Source organism: Prionailurus viverrinus, chromosome A2, assembly GCF_022837055.1.
Source record: "Prionailurus viverrinus isolate Anna chromosome A2, UM_Priviv_1.0, whole genome shotgun sequence".
Taxonomy (NCBI): Eukaryota; Metazoa; Chordata; class Mammalia; order Carnivora; family Felidae; genus Prionailurus; species Prionailurus viverrinus.
Genome location: NC_062562.1, coordinates 42,054,305 through 42,081,054, shown reverse-complemented (window position 1 = coordinate 42,081,054; position 26,750 = coordinate 42,054,305). Strand labels below are relative to the sequence as shown.

General features: G+C 35.8%; 1 protein-coding gene across 12 annotated transcripts in view; it reads right to left on the bottom strand.

Moving 5' to 3' along the window:
- Positions 1-902: 902 nt before the first annotated feature.
- CHL1 (cell adhesion molecule L1 like) overlaps positions 903-26,750 on the bottom strand; it is a 203,325-nt gene continuing 177,477 nt past the window's right edge. For 11 of the 12 annotated variants that reach the window (XM_047850468.1, XM_047850466.1, XM_047850473.1 and 8 more), the window contains 12 exons: positions 25,896-25,997; positions 25,020-25,217; positions 22,926-22,996; positions 19,598-19,820; positions 18,317-18,432; positions 17,980-18,184; positions 17,650-17,772; positions 14,611-14,790; positions 10,731-10,892; positions 9,956-10,087; positions 7,941-8,013; positions 903-4,541 (listed from right to left, as the gene is read on the bottom strand). In XM_047850468.1, coding sequence (XP_047706424.1) covers positions 4,325-4,541; positions 7,941-8,013; positions 9,956-10,087; positions 10,731-10,892; positions 14,611-14,790; positions 17,650-17,772; positions 17,980-18,184; positions 18,317-18,432; positions 19,598-19,820; positions 22,926-22,996; positions 25,020-25,217; positions 25,896-25,997 — 1,802 coding nt within the window. In that variant the 3' untranslated portion in view covers positions 903-4,324. The remainder of the gene's footprint in view (positions 4,542-7,940; positions 8,014-9,955; positions 10,088-10,730; positions 10,893-14,610; positions 14,791-17,649; positions 17,773-17,979; positions 18,185-18,316; positions 18,433-19,597; positions 19,821-22,925; positions 22,997-25,019; positions 25,218-25,895; positions 25,998-26,750) is intronic. The other variant, XM_047850477.1, reaches the window with a different exon arrangement.

Genomic DNA, 26,750 nt, shown 5'->3' with positions numbered 1-26,750 from the left:
GTCTTCACAGAACTCCAGAGTCCAACAAGTTTGGATGCCATGTTTTCCTCTTGGCAGAATTGTAAGGCAGCAAATTTATCAATTTATTTCAATTACTGCGTTTTAGGCTACACACATTCAGTTGCTTTATATGTATAATGTTGTTTTCCCCTGTTGTACATTTTGATCACGTATCTTAAAACCAAGAAGTTTCTAAACACGATCACCAGGGCAATATTAAACTCAAACTTACCCTTCTTAGCATTTCTAAGATAAATGGTGGAGTGAGAGATAAAAGAATACATACTGGAATAAGGATTCTGAGCCTGGGTTTACAGTCAAACAGCACTGGGTTTAATTTCCACCTCGAGCCCATCCTGGTTATACTCACCACATTATTTTAACCATGTTGTGCCTTAATCCTACAAACAGAAGATTGTTTTAGAGGTTAAATGTGATAATGTATGTAACATGTTTAGCACACATAAAACGCTTTTCAAACATCACACTTTCCAGTAGATTGTCTGGGTGTCCCAATTACTCGCTAGCCTTATTTGAAAGTGTAGTATATTGGACATTTTCTTGAGTATTGACATGTCTACACTGTTCTAAAAACAATCAAATGAATATATACATTCATCTTAATTTCACATTTATCATTAAGTGCAGAATTATTGGCCTATTACAGTTTGTAGATGTTGTTATTATATGGCCTATTTGTATGTATAGTCCTTCAAATCAAAATGCTTTTATTTATATGTCATTTATACTTAATCAATTTATACTTCATTCTGGGATCACAGGCAACTGAAGCAAGATTGATACGTAAACTCTGATTCTTCTTATCTGGACAGAAAAGTATACAAACATTTTTAGAGTACATGAAGTTGAACTTTTATTTGGAAAGTTGAATTTCTTGTATAATGAAAATATTTTTAAACCATACATATTCATAAGCATAATACAAACACCACCTACGATACAAACACATTTTAATAAAGTTCTACTATGAATATTAATCTAAGCCAAAAAAAAAAAGTAATCAGGTAAACCAGTTCTACATACCTTTCATCTCTTTTGATGATGTAATCAAACAATTTAAGACACAAAACAAATTAAGCTTTGGCTCAACCCTACTTATTTCACTATGGGAACTCTAGGATATCTACTACCACAGATTACAAACCCAGTCCCTTTATAATCAATTTAAAATTGTTACAAGAATCATATCTTAATGGCATGTAAACATATTTAGGGTTTCAATTGGCAATTATGTTTTAAATGCTTAGAAAAACACACCAACATTTCTCATTATCGTTCTCTATCTCATCTCTTCCATGAATATAAAATAGGAAAAAATATTATTTGAGACTTCCAGCATAATTTCATTGTGCTTTACACTTTTATAAACATGGGTACATCTAAAATATCAGATGCCTTTACACCAATAGAATAATCCACCAAATTCACATTTTCTTATAAATACACATGCAAAATTAGTGAAAAACACTTTTGTATAGCAAAGACCCTGCTTACTTGTTTTCTGATTAATAATTTTTGATGGCATGTGCAAATCATACTGCTCACTGAACAGTAGATTTTACTTCCTGTAGATTTGTTTTTCTATAAAAATATATTTATGTGCTCACAGGAAAAAAGTTGAGTTGGTATGTGTGGGGTGACTTTTGATACATCATTGGATTAACGGTTTGTTTATGAAGTTACAAGGCATCTTAGCTTTTATCGTTTTCAAATTTTTCTTCATAAAAAAGAACACCCTGTGACAAAGGTAAGGTAACTGAGATAATCATTAGCACTTGATAGTTGAGACAGCATGAAGCAAAGGGGTCAAGCAACGTGCCTAAGGTTTATGTACAAGATCAGTGCTGGAACCAGGAAGAGAACTTGGATTTTGCCAACCCTTGGACAGTTCTCTAGGAACTCATCCCCACCAACAATCCTTGAGATTATATACAATCTATTACATTAAAATAATATTGACAGTTAACAGAGAAAGTTAGTTATGAACCAATTCTTCTGCACTGAAGATTCCTAGTAGAAGCCAAATGGTATTAAGAAAACATATAAAAAAAATAACAGCAAAAGGCAGTCATAACATAATCTCAGGCTTCGTATCTGTAAGTAAGTTTTGGTCTTTGAGAAAAATAGGAGCAGGAACATCCCTGTTACTCATACTGCTAAAGGGAAACACTGAGGTCTAGGAAGATCAAACACTTCAGTATTTGTGTTAACTTCTAATTTAAAGATTATCAAATTTAAAAGAAATCTACTTCTAATGCTTTCTGGAGAGTATTTCCAACCTGCATGATTCTCTTAAAACCGTTTGGGCTGATGACAAAGAAAAGGAACCGGAATAACAGCAGAACTAAACGCAAAAGTCCCAATCTTGGCCTTATCAGTGGCTGAGTACGAGAAATTCCTCCCAGGTATGTCAAAACATGAGGATTCTTCCTCCAGAAAATGCTTTAGAAATCTGATAGGGATGAAACTCCAGGTGCACTAATGGAAGTGTGGACCCTCACACACAGGGAGGACCAAGACGCCCTCTCCTTTGGAAACTCTGACTTCTGGGAGTTTGGTCAAATCCCGAGCCCATGATACATTGTTTCAACTAAGACAATCTTTTGCTGCCTATGCATTTTGGAGGACACACAAGGTAAAAAAAATGACCATTAGGTATTCCATGTGGAGTACTGCACTGACCACTATAAACATCCCTAATTTCGGTCCACCAGAAATACAGTGGGCTGCATAAATCAAAGTCAAGATTTCACAAGGTATGGCCATAGCTAAGTTAAAAAAATAAAGGAAAATCTGTGAGTCACTTTCACTTAAACATAATTAAGAATTTCATGGTAGGGTTAAAAAATATTTCCATAAAGTGAGAAGTTGAACACCAGATTTTACTGGCACGCATGCACAGTCCTTCATAGTATTTTTAAACCATTTCCATGTACAATTTTAGAAGGACTAGTGGCCCACATGCCAGAAAATGAATTTCCTGAATTTGTTCTGACTTTGACAGAGGAACAGAGATCCCACCTTAAGGATGTTTAAAATGTGAAAAGCAAACCTCTATATAGAAATATCTACTGTAAACAGTTTTTTTTTTTCTTTTGGGGGCTGGGGTAGGAATATACTCAACAATAAAAACTTATTTTGAAAAATATGAAAACATTTCCCTCAATATTTATATGATATTTTATTTTGAGACTGTAGGAAAAAGCAATATAAGAACAAAACCCAAATGCTTTATACAAAGTCTTCAGTTTTGGAACCTCATGTTGTTGGTTGTAGCTGTGGAATGATGCAAAATGTTATCTTACTATATACTTTAGCTGTACAAACATGCCTGTTAATGTTCTTTTTCTCACTTCAAAATAAAACACATCTGTATTTTTAATTGTGTAAATATTAACATAATATGTACAATGCATTCATGAAATAGATGCAAGCATACCATTATATAAACATAGAAAAAAGGTCAAAGTGGTCAATTTAGAAATGAAGATATTAAATAGATATAGCTAGGAGACGCCAGCAGCCCGGAAACCTTGGCCTGTTCTTTCATAAGATAACCTTCTGACCACAACTTCCTTTTCAGCTGAATTTAGTCCAAGAAAAGAACAAAAAACAAAGATGGTTCTAGATGTCATAAGTGATATACCCAAAAAATTCGTGTTGAAACTGAAAAAATTAGAATTCTGTTTAAACATGACCATCTCTGGGCAAACAGTTAGGCGCTCAATAAATACGACTTGATTGTTTATCTAGGACTCCTGCTACAAAAAATTTAAATAATAGATTTAGACTGTATATATTCAATGAACCATTTTAATAAGACATTCATATTCCTCTTTACATTTTAAATAACCAGTTTGCTTCCCATCTTTTTACCTGTCGTGAAGCAAAGTCACTAAGACAGTTCTCAGAGACTGAATACAAATGTGCACACAGAGGAAAAACCACAAGGTAGCAACAACAATGCAAACACAATGACCAGTAAAACCAGGCAAAAATGGAGTACACTGAATGGATACTTTGGATTCAGTTGAGGTGAATCTAAGTACAGGATTTGTTTTGTGTTCTGAATTTTCAGCACCTGAAAAACAAAACAAAACAAAACAAACAATACAGGCCTGGAGTGCTTGGTAGTTTACTTTTTCAAGGCAGTGCTATTTTCTCGAAATGACTGCAAGATGTTCAAATTCTGGATGAAATCTTAAGCCAATACGTTTCTATTCCTATGTGAAAGTTCTTGCTCCCTTGAACAGATAAATATGGAAAGTTGATACGAAACCACTGATTTGTACACGTGGTACATTTACGCCCGGAGTGGAAATGTCGCTGTGGAACTGCCATTGCTTTCAACAGATCCTTTCTCCTTAGATCCAGCGTAAGCGCCAATGAAGGATCCGTCTTCACTGAACAGACCGTGATCTCCTTCTCCATACTGGACTAAGCTGTCAGCACTTTCTGTGGCCTGCATATCCCTGTTAAGCGATCGAAGGCTTCCTTTGAGAGGTTTTTCATCACTGTCGCTACAAAATAAAAGACAACTCAGCAAAATCTAATATAAGATATTCACATAAAGCAAAACTCGTGCATATGTGCTAATATGTCTTACAATTTTCAAAACATTCACATCAACATTGCGGACACACAAACCCTAAATGGCCCTTTCTCAAATAAATGTTTAAAAAGTCATAACCTATTTGGGTCATTCTGAGGAACTGAGAAAGTATTTTCTATTATCCACAATACTTCTTTATCCACAACACTTTAAAAATGGGAGTTTTGAGACAGTCAGACATTAAATCTGTTGACGTACATAGACGATAATGTTATTCCCTTTGATTTCCTGAACTTTTCGAACTCCCAGTCATCAAATCTTGATCTCTTGTGTTTACCTTTTATTCTGTATCCTTCCAAAATTTTCTCTTTTAATTGGGTTAATCAATCAAAGTCTGTTTCTGGTAACCAGAGAACTTTCTTTAATACAGTTGATAAATTCAAATTGGTTGAAATTTTTTTTTTTCTTTTACATGGCTGGCACTTTTAGAACATAAACACTTATAGTATCCTAAATTTATTACTAAAATGTCTATAAATGTCTATAAAGTGATACGGTATTCTAAATTTCTGGATCAAGATCTTGTTTAAGTACTAACTACTATCATACTACAATGCTGGATACTAAGTTAAATGATCTTATAAAATTTTAAAAAGGAAGAATTTGGAAAAAACTCTATAATTAGAATATGATTAGCACTTTATAATTTTTGGCAATCAGTGTTGTTCATCAGATAGGTCCATCTCTCGGCTGTCTTAGAGCAGGGCAAGGTGGCACCTTCCTGACCTTTCTGAGTTATACATTTCCATGTGACTTGCTTTCACCCAAGAAGAGTGAGCAAAGGCGGCATGTGTCACTTCAGTGCCGGCGCTCAGTTTGTTGTGTTCTATTTCCACTGCTGTGGTGATCCTGGATGCTCATCTACCAGGCAGTGCTCCTAAATGATCAAGATGACCAGAGCCAAATGTGTGGGACACACAACTTGAGAAAGAAAACGAGAATTACCCAGGCTCTCCTGACTCATACAGTAATTCGCTCCAGAATCAGGATGCTTATAGTCACAAAACAAAAACAAAAATGTGGCATGAGCTTAGGGACCGGGCAGCAAGTGGTGCAGAAACTATCACCTAGAAGCCAGAAGGATGACAAGTCATGTCATGAGCAAGAACAGCATCCAGTAAAACTGTCTCCTGGGATGGCTTGGAGACTAGATAATTTTCCGGATGAACATGTTTTGGGAGAAAATGATGGAAAACATTAAGAGATTAAGTAGATTTAATTAAAATATTAATAAATAATTTTGTTAATGGGATGCCAGTTTAAACAGTGAAGTGGATGGCTTTATCAGGCAGCAAAGTATGGAGGAATGAGTTTTTGAGCAAGACATTATCATAGCTTTTTTCTTCCCTATAAAACTGAACCAGTAAGATCTGTATTTCAAATATATTTTAAACAATTTCCATAGGCTCCTAATGATTCTTGCCTCATGGAATCTGAGTCACAATTTTTTTTTTAATTTTTTTTCAACGTTTATTTATTTTTGGGACAGAGAGAGACAGAGCATGAATGGGGGAGGGGCAGAGAGAGAGAGGGAGACACAGAATCGGAAACAGGCTCCAGGCTCTGAGCCATCAGCCCAGAGCCCGACGCGGGGCTCGAACTCACGGACCGCGAGATCGTGACCTGGCTGAAGTCGGACGCTTAACCAACTGCGCCACCCAGGCGCCCCTGAGTCACAATTTTTAAATTTGTGAAGTTTCAAGTTTCCCTCTCTCTCTCTCCCTCCTTCCCTCCATCTCTCTCTACTTTTCTCTCTCCCCTCTTTCCTTCCTTCTTCTCCCTTTAATGATCCTTATTCTGTAAAGAAGTTGAAGTGAGTAATCAAGAAATGTAAAAATATAAAAAGAGCTTTTGATAAGTGGACAAAAGAAAAATTAGCATAGAGCCTATAAGGAGGCTCAGATGTACATGGTTAACCCAGGTCAGCTAATCACATTGCTCCATTTCACTGAAATGGATCCAGGGATTGGCCAGTTAGAGTCAATCAAGTCTCTTTTCTGATGTGAATTCTGGTCTCCTGTGTGATAAAGGCCACATAAGCCTGGGCGTTGCAACTCTTGGCTGCAGTACACAAAGGACCTGATGGAAAACAATGCCATCTCAAATACAAATGGCTAAGAAATGGGGAGGGTGGTGGAAAGAGGAAGATGGTGACCAAAAACAGCAGAATGAGAAGTTTAACACAATCTCAAGAACTCCCTCCCTCATTCGGATATCCTGCAATTCCTCCCAGGTCTGGCACGCTTTTTTTTAATTTTTTTTATTTTTTTAAGAGAGAGAGAAAGAGAGCAAGAGAAGGAGAGAGGGACAGAGGGAAAGAGAATCTTAAGCAGACTCCATGTTCAGCATGGAGTCAGATGCAGGGTTCGACCCCACAACCCTGGGATTGTGACCTGAGCTGAATCAGATGCTGAACCCAACCGAGCCACACAGGCACCCCATACACGTTTTTGTCTTAAGTTTGGCCATGCTCTACCCAGTTGTTAATAGTAACACAACCCATTTCATCTATAAAACCTATCTTATCTCTTTTGGATGATCCTTTATCAGCATCCCTCCAGGGCTGACAGAGCTGCTCTTCTTTTCTCTGCGCTCTCTTATTCTCTTTACTTAATTACAGTAATTTGCATAGGTAAGTTTTTCCTCTGCAGACTGGGTTCATCTAGAGGACAGGATGTGTAACTTACTCACCTTTGTAAGTAAATAAAGGTATACAGAATACATGTTTATGGACATAAACTGAATACAACCTGGGTTTGTAATGGCCATGCTAGAGACTTCAACATGTTTTAGAAACTCCAAATAGATAATCACTCTGAATGAAAATGGTATCCTTTGCATTGCACACAGAGCTTTAAGAAAAGTCTCCTAACACTCACATCTACCTAGATTGCAGTTATACCCACCCGTGCACCCAGAAGGTTGGTTACTATCACTCAAGTAGATCCTATTTTTACAAACCATTGCTTTTTTTAAAGTGTTCATTTATGTCGAGAGACAGAACGTATGGGTGCAGAGAAGTCACAGAGAGAGAGAACCCCAACCAGACTCCACACTGTCAGCACAGAGCCTAACACAGGGCTTGATCTCACGAACTGTGAGATTATGATTTGAGTGGAAATCAAGAAATGGACCCTTAATTGACTGAGCCACCCAGATGCTCCTACAAACTATTCTTTAAAAAGGCACTACAAGATAGTAGTATAAGCTTTATTTTAATAAGAAATACTTGTTTGTTTTTGTATTTTTAAGCTTATAACCTCATGAGTGCATGTTTTAATACATTTTGAGAAAGGACACTGTTTACCTGTATTCGCCAAAGGTTTCATCTTTTACTGACTGAACTTCTGGATCTGGATGCAGATCTTCCTTTTCTTTCACTAAAACACAAATAGAGGGGGAAGTAATACAAATAATTTTTAAAGACATATTAATAATGTAGTTAAAGATAGAACATCAGTAAGAAGCACTGCTCCAGTTCTTAGATACTAGGGAGTCAAGGTTTTTTTTTGTTTGTTTGTTTGTTTGTTTGTTTGTTTGTTTGTTTTTTGTGGTTGTATCTACAACCCATCAGTTACCTCTTTGTTTAAGCAAAAAAGGAAAAGGAGTTCCTGGATTCTCCTGATTTGTCATCAGAATTACAGCCTGTTGCAGACCATCGTGTGGCTCTTCAGTATTATGTGGGCAATGAGTCTTACTGGAAGAGTAAAACTTAGTTACGGTTTCTTAGGGAGGACCAAATTACTAGATCTACACTGTACTAACCAAAATTTTTGAAGATGCCATGGGATCATACCAGATCTATGTCACTAAAGTGAGTCAAGAGTCAACCTTTGACTGTCCTCTTGTCACTCATATTCATAATTGCCTCAAATAATCAGAATATTCAGATCTATCTACGGTGACATTTTAAATTTGATTTATTCTAAGTAGTGGGACACAGGACAACTAGGAAAACTCAAACAAAAATCCTTCATGGCATCTTGTACTTCTACCTGCAGAGACCTAAAAGATTCTTTTACCCATCCTGCAATGTGAAATGCTGACTTTTTTTTTTTTCTTTTCCATCATTCTTTAAAATTTGGATAGGGCCACACTTTACAAGAGACTATTGGGGATACTCAGAAGAGGATATTCTATCTCTTTAAAATTTCCAATTAACTAACTCAGACATTCATTAATTATTGAAAATCTACTTCATAATAATTCAGGGTTCACAGGCAAAAAAATGAGATGGATAATTACATAAATTCCCACACATACATTTAAAAAAAATTTTTTTTTAACATTTATTCATTTTTTTTGAAAGGCAGAGAGAGACAGAGTGCGAATGGGGGAGGGGCAGAGAGAGAGGGAGACAGAGAAACAGAAGCAGGCTCCAGGCTCCGAGCTATCAGCACAGAGCCCGAGGCAGGGCTCGAACTCACGGACTGTGAGATCATGACCTGAGCTGAAGTCGGCCATTTAACCGACTTAGCCACCCAGGCACCCCTCCACGCATACATTTTGTAAAAATTTAGAAATTATGCTTTTGTTTGTTTGAATGTTAAATATACATATTGGTTCCCAATAAATATTTGCTAGATGAATCATAAGCCAATAAAAGAACTTCTCACTAATCTGAACATCATCAAACTAATAGGAGGAAGATCTAAATCTTTCCTGTTATGTAAAAGCATCTTGAATGCTAATAAGAGCAACAACACAATATGGATATCTGAAAAAGATCAAATATATTTGAAAGTTGAATTAAAGCCAACCATTATTTAATTATGACGGTTTTTATTTATGTTTTATGTACATTAATGCAGGAGCCAGTGTATTCAATATATGTCATGGTCATAAGAAAAGCATTCCCAGCCATGGTTAACTCTAACAAAGCTGGCTGACGGAGTCACAACTGTTAGAATATGCTAGTGCATGCATTCTCTGCACCATAAATATGTGGCAAGGCTTGCTGTAAATGGGTCCTTTCCTCTTAAGACAAACTGTATGTGTGTGGCGTAGTGATTAGTGTTCTCAACATCTCTGATACTTTATAGACAGAAAGTAGAAGCTTGGAAATATGATAAGCTTCCTTAGAGACTATCTAAATACTAGAAAGTAGAAAACAAGTAACCATCTGAAAATAATATTCTGGACCATATATCCTTTGGTTAGTTAATTTAGGATATTTTTTTTCCTTTCAGTACACTGCATATCTAATGTGCTAACATAAATTTGACTTAAATGTGTAACTTAAAAAACAAAAGATGTGTCAGAAGAATGCCTCCTAGAAAATACTATTTAATAACTTCATAGGATATTAAGAAACAGCTTTACCTGAATACTTTCCACCTCTGTTCCTCTTCACAAAGCAAACAGTTAACAGGATTAGTGTGAGAAGAGCAATCGCACACATCAATCCAATAAACCAGCCTTGAGTGGAGATGTCATCATATAAACCAGCATATTCTGTTGTACAAAGAGAAATCACACATTGAACACTAGAAACAGGCTTTGGGATTATGCCCCTTGTGGGAATATGAAACATATTTTTTAAACATACAAAATAGCATCCGTTTTATTTTTCCTTTCATTGACCCTTGAGGCAATGTGATTTAAAGGACATTTCACTGGAAGAATACTGATAAATCACTGCAGTCTTTATTTAGAAAGAGCCCTCTCAAGCTACATTTGACTCAGAGGATGAAAACCAAAAAGGGATAGTGGAGGCAGATCAAGTGAAATACACAGCAGCACAAGCAAGCAAAAGCATAAGCTGGCTTGGTTATATGCAGATTGCCAGGGAGTTTCTGTGGGGCTTACGTTGTTTTGTTTTTCTTTTTAGTTTTTGTTATCAACATGTGTTAATTGGCAGGAGGTATTTTTAGTCAACTACTCTGGTAAAAATGATAAGGAATATGTTGGAACTTTGTGGAACATTCTTCATTTTGATAATTTAAAAATGGTATGCTAAAACAAATTGAAACTATTATCTTTATAGCTAATGTACTCCACATTTTTATCTTTAATACAGGAAGTAGGTAAAATTTAAAAATCTACAAAACATAGATTTATTGTCTAAAATTGCCCCAAATACAATCTCATGTCTCACCTCTCCCTCTGGTCTCAATTACATCTTCAAAAATGCTATTGTTATCAACCCAATTCTTAGTCAAGAGGCGAACTATATGTTCAGCTCCAGGCTCAAATACCTCTACCGGGTGAGTCTTTTGAGTAAGATTTACTCCTTCTGATATCTTCCCGATACTTTTACCTAAGAAATGCACAGAGTTAAATCATATAAATTGTAATTGTTGAAAAACAGGACATGAAAAGTAAAAAAAAAAAGTTAAAAAAAAATCCTGTTATTTGAGAGGAGAGCCATTTATAGCACTTATTTCTGAGAGTTTTTGAATTATCAAGAGATAAAGAATATCAACATTTCAAGCTTTTCTTTCTTAATACACTGAAATTGAGTAAATGAAATGAACTTATTTCATGTCCTTTAAAGATGATGTACTTGTTGATGAAATGGCACTATATGAATGGTTCAAAACCAAACATAGATTTCAAAAAATTATACAATGTCACTTTGTGCATCATGAACTTTCTCAGACCTAGCAGCAAACTGAACATGGCCATTTTGGCTTGGTTTTGAAAACAAATGGCATTATAATTATATGTGTGTGTGTGTGTGTGTACACACACACACACACACACACATATATATATATATATATATATATATTTGCTTTGTTCTTCTCCATCAGTACTGATGGAATAGCATCATAACATGGTCATATATTATATACTTGAAATTTGCAGACACATAAGCAGTTTTATAGGTACATAAAGTACAGGTTTTAGGTACATTTAAATGAAATGCACTGGGATTTTTAAAATATTGTAAGACATTAATACCTAAAAAAAAGAAACATGAGTAGGGCAATATATTAATTGTAGAATCCTACAGAAGTTAAAAATATGAGTCAAGTGTAATTAAAGGTACATTTGATTTCTGAAGTTGCAACAAAATATGCAAAATATCTTTATATTTGATCCACAGTTTTGCTAAGAATCAACTCAACATAATAAACGTAAACCAGAAAGTGTTAATAATTTACACTGGAGATAAAATACTGTAATCCATGTTGAGAATATTAAAAGTTATGAAACCCTGTTTCAAATGGGTATATGTCACACATTAAAATTTGGTTATAACTTTTAACCATTGAATACACATTGATGATATAGTTACTGGTAACAAAAGGGCTTCATTAAAAAATGTCACCATGCGAGAAGTAAGGCTAATTATATTAGTTGAGCAAAGCCTTTAAGATTGAGCACCACTGAAATAGAACGCAATTAATCTTGACTTTGAAAAACAGAAATATTAAAAAAATAAAATAAAATAAAAAAAAAAAAATAAAAAAAAAAAAAAAAAAAAAAAAAAAAAAAACAGAAATATTAGTATAATATTAAGTAGTGCAAGCTTTTGAAAAATAGAGCAAAGCAAGTGTTTTGTTCAAGCCAATAAGGACACAAATATTTCTGAATAGCTCCATCATCTTTCCCCTCTTAGACTATGGAATGTGAGCCACCTGAAAATCAGAGTGACAACCAGAAAATAATCAGAAAAAAAAATGCTTTTGTATCAAATCCCATTCTCTGAACAAATGCCAGATGACCTTAAAATGTGCTATCTAGGCAGAGCAAGAAGAAAGATACATAGAAATGGATTCTAATTTGCACAAAAGTTATTTTTAGAGTGTTGTAATATCAAGCTTTATCTCCTCAGTGGAAATATATATGTATGTTTCCTTTTTCAGAGATCAGGCTGAAATCCAGTGGCAAAAAGAGATTATAGTTTCTTTCCTGTAAATATGGCAAGATATGCCTATAGAAGAGAAATCAGTGTCAACTGGGGAAGGGGCAGTAGCTGAAAATGCAGAATCCTGAAAAAGAACACAAACATACTAGTAAGGAACATTTTCAAATTACTGAGACATAGGGCAGTGAAGAAATATGTTGTAAGATACTCAAGCACATTAGCTACATCTTTAATTTGCAAAGAAGATGCCACATCATTTATAAAATCATACCAAGAGCATTTTCCATTAGCTGAAAACATTTTCAACCATGAAAGTGACCAAACCCAAATTCTCTAAATAATTCCATATATGCATATGGTGACTATAACTCTTCTAAGAGGATTTTGTGAATTTTTTCTTACCTGCTGCAAATTAGCAATGATGGGATTAGCATTTCTCCTGCATATTATGGTCTTGATTCTAACAAAATAGCAACCCTCTCCATGCCTCAAACTCTGTTTTGAAAAATATGGAAGTTGCACATTTAGATTACTCCTATTCTGACTTCTTTTCTTTGTATGGAACACTTGATGCCAGTTTGACCTCTTGAGAAATGAGATCCTTTTTGTTACTAAAAAGTTTTCAATTACCATTTAAAAAAAATTTTTTAATGTTTATTTATTTTTGAGACAGACAGAGACAGAGCATGAGCAGGTCAGGGGCAGAGAGAGAGAGGGAGACAAAGAATCTGAAGCAGGCTCCAGGCTAAGCTGTCAGCACAGAGCCCAACACGGGGCTCTAACTTGTCAACTAAGAGATCATGACCTGAGCCAAAGTCAGAGGCTCAACTGACAGACACCCAGGTGCCCCTCAATTATCATTTTTAAATCTCTCTTTTGAGTTCTTCATTCAACATGGTGTCTCATTTGTTCATGGGAATAATTTGTGGGTTTCTTGGGAGAAACTATTTGAATACATACACTTTTCCCATAAAAGGGAGCTTTGAGTATTTAGGGTATCCGAGGAAAACATAAACCCTTCACTGTGTAAATACAGTAGGAACAATAAGGAGAAACAGATAATAAAGATCACAGCATAACCATTCATACACAGTAATTTTACAGTGATTCATATACACTTGGATATATTTTAAAATAATAGACAGACTTTATAAGTTACAATTTAGTCTTTCCCATTGCTATTGCCTTTTTCTATTGAATCTACCTTTCTTTTCTGATCTAAAATTTGGAAAAGCATCCAGAGCAATGGCTAACATACAGTAGAAAATAAACAAATGATTATATTTCCCTTCCTGCCATCTCCTTTTCCTTCTTGTCTTCCTCAAATATCCTTCTAGGTCTCATCAACTTGAATCCTATACAAAGCCCTCTTTTTTAACTTATATCTGTGCAGCAGTTCCTCTGTTTCATTTCCATTTTTTGGCCCTAACTTCTTAATTTCTCTCCTTTTAAGCTTAGCAAAAACACTGCTAAAATGATAATTGCTGAAACAATTTGGGAAGGAAAATGGGTCTGAGTTGGAAAACACAAAACAAAACAAACCAGAAAAGTGCAACTGAATTCGCAGACTTACACAAATGAAACCAGAGATTGATGGGTCATTTCCAAGCCAGTATTTGACATCAACCAGTGAACAGTTAAATTAAATTGATACATGAATCAATATATATATACGTGTGTGTGTGTGTGTGTGTGTGTGTGTGTGTGCGCGTGCACGCGTGTGTGTATGTATGTATGTATGTATGTATATATATATGAGTCAAGACATGGAAGTTAAATGTATTAGATCATTGTTACAAAATGTCTACCAGGACAAGAGGCAACATTTTTTCGTTATGAAAAATTTCCGAAAGAAAAATATCCCTCTACTAACCTTATGAATAACTTCATGGACTTACATACTCCTATTTTAATTAAGTAAAATTATAGTCCCTGACCTTATATACACTGAGGCTATAGTTTCCTGCTGTTGTGTAGAAATCCATAAATTGAGTCAATGTGAACTTTACACACAAGAGAAATAAATTTTGTATCTGTATCAGTGGAAAACAAAAGGTCAAACAGATTGAGACCACAATTATTTCTAATTCACAAGGGATAGCATGGTATGTTCCCTTCAGAGCAATTTAAAAAACAGCATGCAGGAACCTCTTGCACTTACTCCCTTCTCCTAATGTGGAGCCTTCCTCTGTGATTGGTTTTCCACAGCCCTTTGAAGTGCAAGCCCTCAAGTAGAATTTGTACTTGGTAGTCGAATTGAGGTTTGAGAGACGCCAGCTGGGCTTTGATGGAGTGGTAATGTTGATATCATTTAGTTCTCCAAGTTCATAGGTGTCATTTACTAAAGAAATAAACATGAATAGCAATACCTTAGATTTCATACTCTTAACATTTCAACTTGTGTTGTCCCTTATTTTTGATTTTGTATACACTTGTGGTATGCAAGGCACTAACTTAATAATTAATGGCCAGCAACTTACTCAATTCTATGACGTGGACATAATTATTATTACAATATCATACATGGGAAAATTGAGGTCTAGCAAGAATAAACACCTTGCCTCAATCCAGAGCTAGTAACTGGCAAACCAAGATTTGAATCCAAACCACAGTCTTTCCACTCCAGAGCCCACGTTCTTGATCACTCTGTCACACTGGAGCAAATCACTCCACTGTCATTATACCTATTAAAAATGATGGACTTTCCTCCCATATTATATATTCATTGAATCTTTCACGTAAGCACTTTTAATCTTTTAGCAGAATAATTTGGACAATGTTTTGTCCAAATTCATTTTTTTAATTAAAAAAAAATTTTTTAATGTTTATTTATTTTTGAGAGAGAGAGAAACACAGAGTATGACCGGGGCAAGGGTAGAGAAAGAGGGAGATACAGAATCTGAAGCAGGCTCCGAGCTCTGTGCTGACAGCTCAGAGCCCGACATGGGGCTTGCACCCACGATCTGTGAGATCATGACCTGAGCCGAAGTCAGATGCTCAGCTGACTAAGCCACCCAGGTGCCCCAATGATTTGTTGTCTCCCATGGCTTCTGGTTTAATATGAGACACCAAATAAGTCCTCATTATATGCAGAATCAATAAAGTGATTAATAAATTATATAGTATTAGATACCTACTATATACTAAGAACTATGCCAAGTGCTAATCAGAAAAAGATGAATTATTAGACAGCATCTTTCAAACAATTTGGACCAGCAAGACCACGGGATTTATGATACTACCATAAATGGGATTACCATAAAAATAGTCCAAGAAACGAAACATATCCCAAAATTGTGCAGCCATTAGTAGCAAGGGAAGGGCTAGAATAAATCCTTTTGATGCTAGTCCAGCATATCACATAGGTTAAAAAAATATACATATATATACATGCACACACACACACACACACACACAAACACACACACTCGACATAAAAATGCCTTTCTTGGTTTATATAGTGCAATTAGATCAATGAACAAGAAAAACAAAGATCCACATGTTGGAAATTAGAAAAAAAAATCACTCTTTACAGATTTGAGAGCATTCGTATAAAATACCACAAAGTCCATTGAAAAACTACAGTAATCAATCTACAAATTTAGAGAAGTATATAGAGAGCTCTCATACACACAATTGACGACTATTTAGAACATACAAAGCAACGGAAAGAGAGAAGTTATCCAAATATTTCAATACCTTAACAGAAAGCAAAGTAAGTGTACAATTACGTCATTTGATTAAAAATCCATATATCAAGGAGTATGATAATCACTGCAGTTGTTAACATTCCAGCCTCTTCTCTACGAACTTGTTTTTTAAAAAAAAATTAAATCTTACATACAAATCAACACAAAGGTTGAAATTAATGTTGAATTTCTTTACTCTTCAGATACATAAATCATACCTTTACCAAACAAATTAACAGTTTAAAAGTCTTCAAGTATTTCTTCAGTGCTGTCTATATATTTGAAAACCAGTTCATAGAATACTGTAGGCTTAAGAGCTCAGCATGGAGAATCAGACAGATTTAGGCTGGAATCCTGCTTAATACTTACTTTACTACATGGCTCTAGTTAGGTGAACTCTGCATGCCTCAATTCTGACATCCACAAAATAGTGAAAATACATCCCTCATATACTTTCCATTTTAATGAAAAAATATGGGGAGAGCACTTGGTACTGATCCTGCTACTTAGCAAACACTCAAAAAATGCTAACATGCTACCTCTACTGGGATTATGCCTGTATCTATATAACTATATGGCCCAACTCAGAACAGGCCTTAGGAGCTAAAACTCATACGTGACCTGGATTGCTACAAGCTTTGAACTACCTGGACACAGAATATCTCATTGAGACCATCATCAAGATGGCTTTTGCAAGCAGCACAGTCCTAGGGTTTCAGGTATGGAATTCATGTCCTCAAAATCTAAAATTTTCTATGACCTCAGTTCCCTAATTTCCACTTTGAGATGATGCTTAGATGTAAAGACTGTTACACATGGAAGGCACTATGATTAAAAATAACCTGATTTTGTATAAGCATATTTTCAACCAAATGTCACAGCAGCACAAGGGCAGAGCCCAGTCTGAGTAATGAGGCCAAACAACTCTTCAAGGCTCACAATACAATGTGCCTATACCAGCGGGCTATCCACAGAGGTTTCTACAAACAGAAGTACATTTAAGGTTGAGGCCAGAAGCATGTGTTGGAGACAAAAGAAGTGCAGGGTGGAAGTTATATGTGCTCTGAATCTCTGTTACCTCATTTACTAATGCTTTTCTTTGGCACGTTTCTTAATTCTCAATGCTTCTTATGCATAAATATTAAATATATATCCTCTGGTACCTACTGACTTTTCCTCTGAATCAGGGATTGGTAAACCTTTCTGAAAAGAACTATATTGTAAATATTTCAGCCTTTGTGAGCCATGTAATCTTTGTCACAGCTACTCATTTTGGCCACTGTAGTGAGAAAGCAGTTACTGACAAATGTAAATGAGTGGACATGTATGGTCTGTTTCTGAAAACAGGCAGCAGGCTGGATTTGGTCTGCAAGCCAATTTACAAACCCCTTTGCTGTTAAGGTAGTATGCCAGCTTATAAACCACCATCATTAGATTCTCAGCATAGCAAACCAAATACTCAACCAATAATGAAATATTAATAGGTGGACCCAATTCAAATTTCTGCTTACTTATCTGATACTGTAATAGATAGCCAGTTAAGTTTCCATTCAGTTTCTTAGGTAGTCCCCAGGTTAAAGTAGCAGTGTCTTTATCAACTTTGATAACCTTCAGAAAAGCTGGTTGTTCAGGTACTAGAAAACAGAAGATCAAGAAGAGACACTTATAAATTGGTAAATTTCTTTTTTTTTAATATCCATTAGATTACAGTTTTTTTATAGAAAGTGAGAAGCTAACTCATATGAAGTACATATTAATTAACTACTAGTAAGGAAGGAAATGTTTAATTTACCCATGGCATAATTCCCATTGTTGGCATTATTGTCCACTGTTATTCTTACCTCCTTCTGGTGTCTGAAATATATAAGGCTCACTCTCTGGACCAGCTCCTTTGGAATTATAGGCTAAGACTGTTAAATGAAATTCACTAAAGGCATCTAGAGAAGGAACCATTCCATAGTTTCTTTGTCCTGAAAACCTCAGAATGTTTACTTCTTTGGGATGTGTTCTTCCATCCAACAGACTTTTTGTTTTCCACCAATTTATCTGCAATGGAAATAGGAATGCTTTAACATTTTGGCCATGGTGGCAGATGCTCTTGTAGCTTCTTCTGAGATCAGTTCTTATTTGCATTTAAGATATTTATTCAGCAACAAGAAGAAAATCTATAATAAAAACCTGATATCCTTTTAGATGTCCATGGACTCTGTCCTTTGGAATTGTTGACCAGGAAACTTTAACTAAGGTGCTGTTTATAACGTCCACACCATGGATCACTGGAGCTGTATCAGGATCTGTTAAGCAAATAAGAATCATGAGTTTTTAATAACCTTTAAATGTGACTTTTCAAAAGGTGATTTTTCATAATGCTTAATCTGAGCAAAGCACTCTTAGGAAATCAATTCCAAATGGAACCAAGAGACTTTCTCAACTCGCAGGAGTTTCAGAGCCCTAATATGTTTCTAGGACAAATGCAGCTCTCCAGGCAGGGGCAATGCTACTAGAAACAGTGGCCAGTGAAATACTCTGTGGGTATCTAGCCTTTAGAGGCAGGTGAACTAAACAATGTAACTAAAATTACTTGACAATTTGATCAATCTTTTGGGAACAAAAGCTAACTGAGCATATGCTAAGTGTAGACAATGTTGGATTGGCTCACATAATCCTGAAAACAATGCAATAAAGTAGTAGTATTATCCCCATTCTACAGAGAACTAAGTATAGAAGAATAAGCCAAATGCAGAGTAGCCAAGATAAATAATATCTTAGTTCACAGTGATGTTTCTGGTGTACTCGGGTAGAAGAATTTAGGTAGCAGGCAGATAAGGAGTTAAGTCATTTCACATTCTCAACCTTCCATTCTTGGATCAAAATATTACTCTGGACACTGGAAGAATAATGAGAGTAACGCCTTAATGACACGAAATAGAGCATCTTTCCTTTTTTCAATAACCTATTTGTTATTATGGTCTAAGTATTTAATAATACGAGCATATCAGTAGTAACTCAAAACTGTGTGTGTGTGATTCTATATACAAGTCTCAGTTTGCATCTCATCTGCATGAGGAAGATTCCAGACGTACAAGTGAGTGAGGCCAGTGCACGGCAGCAGATGGTTGTTAGGAAGTCTTTGATAAGTAAGGACAAATGTCACTGGAAACCATATGACAGTTATACTAATCAACTAATTACAGTGATGATTACTCATCTGATTTTAATATAGAAATGGGTTTACTGGGAAGTTGAATAAAATTAAAACTTTTAACATACTTCCTTACCACTCTATAGTGATCAGCTATCCTACAGTCAACTCTCAAGTAGGAACCAAGTGTTATATTTCTGTTAATCTCCCACAGCTGGTATATCCTCTTTGCATGCAGTAGTTGCTCAAAAATGTTCATCAATAGAAATGCAATATACATGAAAGAGGTGCTTGGCGGTTTCAGGTGTATCACTTACAGTCTTCCCCAGAATACAGAATCACTGACTGAGGCTCAGGGCCAGAGCCAAGGTGATTGACGGCTTGGACCTGGACATCATAAGGAGCGTAGACAGTAGGCGTCATCACGCGCAAGGTGTGGTTTGTGACCGTCTCTTCTTCCCACTCCACGGGGGCTCCCTGTGGCTTCCATGTCACTCTGTACTCTAGTCCTGGTCCATTCTGCTCCATGGATTTCAAAGGCTAAGACAAAAGGTAAGACTCATCTAGTGTGATCACAGATATGCTGAGTCAGAGACGGCGGCAATCCACCCTAAATGGCCTAAGAAACATTGCAATAGAGGGATCGGGTCTTGGAAGATCGTAAACCTCCCCCTGGCTTAGAAACGCTTAGGAAAATTTTTGTCTTTCTCTAAGTTTGAAAGTTAGTCCTTCACCTACCTAAGTAGTAAGGAGCCACAATTTAGATGCCTTGATTATGCCCTTGTGGTTAAGTTTCACTGTTCGTATATGAAAGGATTTACTAAGAAATTCCACAGAGGACTTTTGCTTTTGTCTAAATTTTCCTCTACTATTTCATGACCAAAGAACTAGGAGATATAAAAAGGGCATGATCATGAACTGCATGATTGTGAAAGAGATCTCCCATGAATTTTCAGTCAGAACTCTTTCCACCTGACCCCATCCATCCTTCTCCATCTGCTTTTCAAGAGAAGAGAGAGATTGAGTAAATCCTTATTTCTGGGTAATATGCATGTTTACACATTAGCGCCTAGAAGATATAGCTCTTCTCTATAATAAAATAACTCTCTAGCTTATTGACTATTTCGTTAAGACAAAGTGCTCCCCTCCCATTACCAGCTTCCACTATATTTTGCTGTAAAAGAAAATTTAGTGGAGGAATTTCTCGTATAGGAAATTGGTTATTTCCACTCTCATTTTTAATCAAGCATTACTTTAATTAAAAAAAGTTAAAGTGATTTAAACCACCTATTTCATTCCAAAAATGGGAATATGCATTTAAACGAATCTGTTATATAGAATACATAAAAATGTGACTTTAGTCCTAGAGTGTAAGGTTCACTTAAATAAACAGTAATTTTGTGGGTATAGACGAGCGATTCAGTAATGTGGTATGTAGTGTTTTCTTACAGAATGTGCAAAGCTTCTTGACTCAGTCCAATTTACTAAAATACTCTTTAGATGGATTGGCTGGAATTAGGTTGAAAGGAGTGCTATATCAGCAAAACAATTTCAAGTTACACGGACTCCAAGGTGATTCCTTAAATTAGTTATGAGGGGAAAAAAAATCAAAACAAAACAAAACCCTTCTGAGATTTCAGTCACTGTCTATACTTTGCATTCAAAGTTTTGCACCGAGGTAATTTTTCCTACCATCAGGATATAAATTCACCAGGGGCTCTAGCAGTGCCCAGATGAATCAGGCCACAAGCTTCTAGTTTCATACCGCAATCTGGAATTACGGTTCCTTCAGCCTCTACCAACAATAAATGTGCACAAATAAAAGTATTCAATTTACACATGTTTTGCTCCAAGGAAAATTGTTACACTTGATAAAGCTCTCTGGCAAATTTTAAAATAAACTGCCACCATAGGTAACACTTATAATAAGATTAAGAAAAATCTTAACACTTATAAATTATAAGTGTATATTTATATATAAGTGTTTATATTTTTATAAAGTGTTTATAAAATTATAAACACTTATAATAAGATTAAGAAAAATATTATCTAAATCACCAGGCTCCTGGGTGCCTGGACTCCGGAAGAAGCCGGAGGAATATTCTGTATTTGGCTTTCAGACAACTGGCAACAAAACCACAGCAAATTCTCAAAGAGGCCCCCAACGAAGATAGCAGACGGGAAGGGCAAAAGCAGGGGTGGGGGTCGGGCCCTCTTTTCATCACTGACTCAGCGCAGGGCATCTGGGTAAGGTCATTAAAATGAGAGTCCCAGCTTCTCTGTATGAAACATACAGCTGATAGCATCGAGCTGCGGTGGCCCTTCAGGAGTGCGGACGACTAATGAGCTGATACTGGTATGCCATGGTGTTTCTCTGAGGAACCGGCCTGATCATTACATGCTATTGTTTTCATCTAACCACTTATAACATCTGTCTGACGGAAATTTCTATGAAACTTAAGAGAGAAAAGGACAGAGACTCTATAAGAATAAGATATTAACATAATTTCAGATTATAAATTAAGTAATTATCAAGACAATGTAGTAGCAAATATGTATGACCACAAATTCAAGGAAAGAAATAATATTCTTGGATATATTTAGATTCTGTGTATTACCATTTGTCTTCAAATTTCAAATTCGCAAACTTTAATTGCACTGAAATGTGAATAATGGGTTAGTGTTAATATAAAAATATTGACTAAAAAACATCAAACTAAGGTTCATACATCCTAAAACCCTTCGCAAAATCGTATCTAGAAAGAGGTTTAGAAATAAAATAGTATATTCCGGCATACATGCAAGAATGTTCTACATTTACGTACAATTCAGTGAATTTAATGTTGGAAGTCTATTATTAAAATCACAATGTTTGGTAATCTACTTTCAAGTAGGTTAAATTACTTGTTCATGAATATGTCCAAAAAAAAGGGGGGGGGGAATTACCCACTAAGAAGAAATTTAGAAATGACACTCAAAAAAAAGTCATCTGAGCAGATGTGAAATTTCATGCCAAATTCAAAGACGAAAGTCTACTTCATAACCTTTAATAGAGATATATAAAGGGGCAAAAAGTGCAGTAAAGTCCACAGATACCTATGCTGATACCCTAGGTTTGTTGATGTCTAGTGCCAATCACCCTGACCTCAGCTCCTATATCTAGACAAAGCTGTAAATGACAAGGTTGTTCTCGGAATTAGAAAACAGTATACAAAAAGCTTGATCGTGCTTAGTAAGTAGTGGGTATTATTTGGCAGCCATCCTTTAGATATTCCTAATGTTTATTAGACCATGTACTAAAATTTAGTGAACATTTTTGAGTATATTTTTTACATGAAAGGGTTGAGAATACTAGTTGTAAAAATACTAAAAAATCTGACAATTTTGATAATTGATCACAATTATATCAACCTTTATAAACTTTACATAATTTACCACTGTTTAACATTCTAATAATATTCTAATCACAAAGATCTGTAAAATATACAAATTTAATACATTTATCAAATATACAAATCTTATAAATTCTTAAATCTTATAAATTCTTAAACAATATTTTCCTATCCTTACACGTAGCACGCAGATCTAAAAGAAAGAAAAAAAAAAGAACACAAGGTAGTGTATAACACATTAAAGAATACATACCTCCCATTTTATAATCATTTCCTTGGGTTGAGAGGCTTGAACCCTTATGTTTTGTGGATTCTTGTCTGGAGCTGAAAAATTATAAGTATTAAAATTACACTTTCCAATTTTATGGTCCATAGGTAAATCAGCCTGTCATCCCTCCTCCAGCTAAAAACAATTTTAAATAACTTTGATTGTATTTGTTTATTTCCATCTGGCCAAGTCTGTAAAAAGACTTAAGGCAGTTTTTTCCCCCAGCTTTATGTAATTGACATGTAACATTGTGTAAGTTTAAGATATAGAGTGTAATGATTTCATAAGTGTGTATGTATGTATATATATACATATATGTATCAAATACATAGATACACATTTTATATTTATATGTATATATTGTAAAATGATTATCACTGTAAGATTAGTTAACCTATCCATGAGCTCACATAAGGCAGCTTTTAAATATATATATTTTATTTGGGACGCCTGGGTGGCTCAGTCGGTTGAGCATCCAACTTCAGCTCAGGTCATGATCTCATGGCTTGTGGGTTCAAGCCCCGCATCGGGCTCTGTGCTGACAGCTCAGAGCCTGGGGTCTGCTTTGGATTCTGTGTCTCCCTCCCTCTCTCTACCCTCCTCCGCTCATGCTCTGTCTCTCTCTGTCTCAAAAATAAATAAATATTAAAAAAATTTAATATATATTTTTATTTAAAGGGGTAAAATCATACACTTGAAGTAATATAATTATTATTTAATAGAAAGTAGACGGTTCACTTTAGGTATCTTCATTTTAAACCTGCTCTTTAAAGTTTTCAACTTGCTTTTTTAAAATTCTTAAACCTACTTTAAAAAAATTTTTTGAGAGAGAGAGAGAGAGAATCTTAATCAGATTAAGATTAAGAGAATCTTAATCTCCATGCTCAGCACAGAGCCTGATACGGGCCTCAATACCATGACCCTCAAAGCATGACCTGAGTTGAAATCAACAGTCGGATGCTCAACTGACTGAGCCACCCAGGTATCCCCAAATGTTAAACCTACTTTTTAAATATACATTTTAATTTTAAACCTTTCATTTTCCTATTAGAATTACTGTTAGTAATGTGTGCTGTGAATATTTCCATCTTAACAGACAAACACCATGTCTTAATTTCAACAGCCCAGTGTTAGGGACAACAAATAGGAAAGAGCAGGTAATGTGCCCATGAAATATATTCAGATGGTTCTATTTCATAAGAAAGGGCTAAGTGTAGTTTTAGTGCCAAATGCAACTTACACTTAAATCACACACGTATGTGTGATTCAGTTACTATCTCTTCTTGCTTTTCCTCAATCCAAAAAGGAAGTTATACCCTCGCGTATTTATTTTGCCCAGGGGAAAAAATAATAATGTCACTGTTAATGACCACTCAAGCAGTCCTAGATATTTTCAAGTGTTGGGGCACCTGGGTGGCTCAGGCGGTTAAGTGTCTGACTTTGGGTCAGGTCATGATTTCATGGTTCGTGGGATCTAGCCCTACATCAGGCTCTCTGCTGTCACCTCAGAGTCCACTTTGGATCCTCTGTTCCCCTTTCTCTTTGCTCCTCACCCACTTGTGCTCATGCTCTCTCCCTCTCTTTCTCTCTCTCCCTCAAAAATAAACATTAGAAGAAAATATTAACAAGGTGACTACAATGAATCAACTGTTTTATTTCAGAAAATTTAAATAAAAAGGAATATAAAGGGAGAAAGCTGATTTTCTATATACTGAAATTCAGTTTATAACATACTTGATACCTGACTTTAACATGATACTTACCTATCACAGATAATTCAAAGTAATGTTTGCTCATATACCTCCTTGTAATTTCCTGCTCTCTATCAAACATGCATATACTACTTTTTAATATGATGTACTTTGGATATTTGTGTGCTGTTCGTTCACAGAACTTTTCAAGCTGTCTATTAGGAGAAATCTAAAACCCTACACCATAGTATCAATTTGTTGTTTCATATGTTGAAAGATGGAACAAAACTAAAATATTTTGAAACTGATGATATTTTGAAATATTTTATTTTGAAATATTCAAAATATTTTCAAAATATTTCAAAACCTGATGTGAGAACTCACATACCTGCTGGAGGTGTTTCATGATGATCTGATGGCTGGCTAGGTTGGCTTCTCCCTACTTCATTCACGGCTATGACCCTGAACTGATATCTCACATATGGAGCCAAAGATAATATGACTGTTGTTTCTTTTCCTTGGACTCTAGTCAGTTCCTCCCATCTTCCAGGTTCTTCCTTGTTTCCTTCAAATTCAACAATGTATTCTGGCAGTAGAAGCATAAGAAAAAGTAAAAATTAGAATGGAGTTAGTATGTTTAAGTTATAATAACACTTACATACAATATAAAAAGTCTGAAAGGATGGGGAGCCTAGGTGGCTCAGTCTGTTGAGCATCTGACTCTTGATTCGAGCTCATATCATGATTTCACAGTTCGTGGGTTCCAGCCCTGGGTTGGACCCTACACTGACAGTAAGAACCCTGCTTGGGATTCTCTCTCTCCCTCTCTCTGCCCCTCCTCAGTTTGTGCACGCGCATGCTCTCTCTCTCTCTCTCAAAATAAATAAGTAAATAAACATAAAAAAAGTTTGAAAAAATATTTTAAGAAGGATAATCTAGAACTGTGGTAAAAAAAAATGGCCTTGGGGCGCCTGGGTGGCGCAGTCGGTTAAGCGTCCAACTTCAGCCAGGTCACGGTCTCGCGGTCCGTGGGTTCGTGCCCCGCGTCGGGCTCTGGGCTGATGGCTCAGAGCCTGGAGCCTGTTTCCGATTCTGTGTCTCCCTCTCTCTCTGCTCCTCCCCCGTTCATGCTCTGTCTCTCGCTGTCCCAAAAAAAGTAAATAAACGTTGAAAAAAAAAATTAAAAAAAAAAAAAAATGGCCTTAATATTAACTGTGACTCAGGAGCTTCAGGAACATAGTTACCCCAACATAGTATTCCCTACCACTAATACGGCTATTGTGATCATTTCCAGCGTTCCATGTCAGCCGAACACTCCTGTTCTGTCTTTCAGACAAGTGTAGGTTTTCTGGTGGATCCGGAACATCTAGTTAACAATAAAAAAAAATTAAGGTAAGGAGAGTGCAGATCGTGGCTTTGTCCACTCAATTTTCTCCCTGAGGCACATTGCCAGCCCCCTTTCTTTCTCTCCAGGCCCGGGTCTCCACACCCAATTGTCCACATCTCAGCAGCCCTTCCAGTTCCGCTTCAAATGCAGCTTCCTGCACATATATTCCCTACCATAAACACTCTCTCCCTTCCCTCTGATGCCAGTTCTCAAAGGGCATCCTTGACCATGATCATAAACATTCTTTCAGAAGTAGATATTAACAATGAGGATTTGTTTCTGGGCCCTGTCTCTCTGGCTTACTGACAGAGCTGGGCCCAGGAATCTTCATTTCTAAGCAGCTGCCCTGCATTCCCATTATGTGCAATTTTGAGAAACATGATCTATCTCAAGAGGATCAGTATCTTCCTGCTCATATGTTTATTTATGTACCTGATTCATTTCCTGAATATGACAGATCTTCAAGAGTTATAGGGACTGCATTTTATTAATATTTCATCACCCTCAGTGCTTTGCATATAAATGTTTTGTGACTAAATGAGTAAGTGAAAAGTATAATATCACTTCAATCAGGCATGCAATTACCACATTCGAGCAATAAAATTAGGTCCTATGACTATAGGAAAATAAGATAAAGAACATGAACTCAGGCTTTCTTTTTTGTATGCTCTGGATTTTAATTGTAATTTCTAACAATAAATTCTCAGTATATAACAGCAACTTTTATACTCT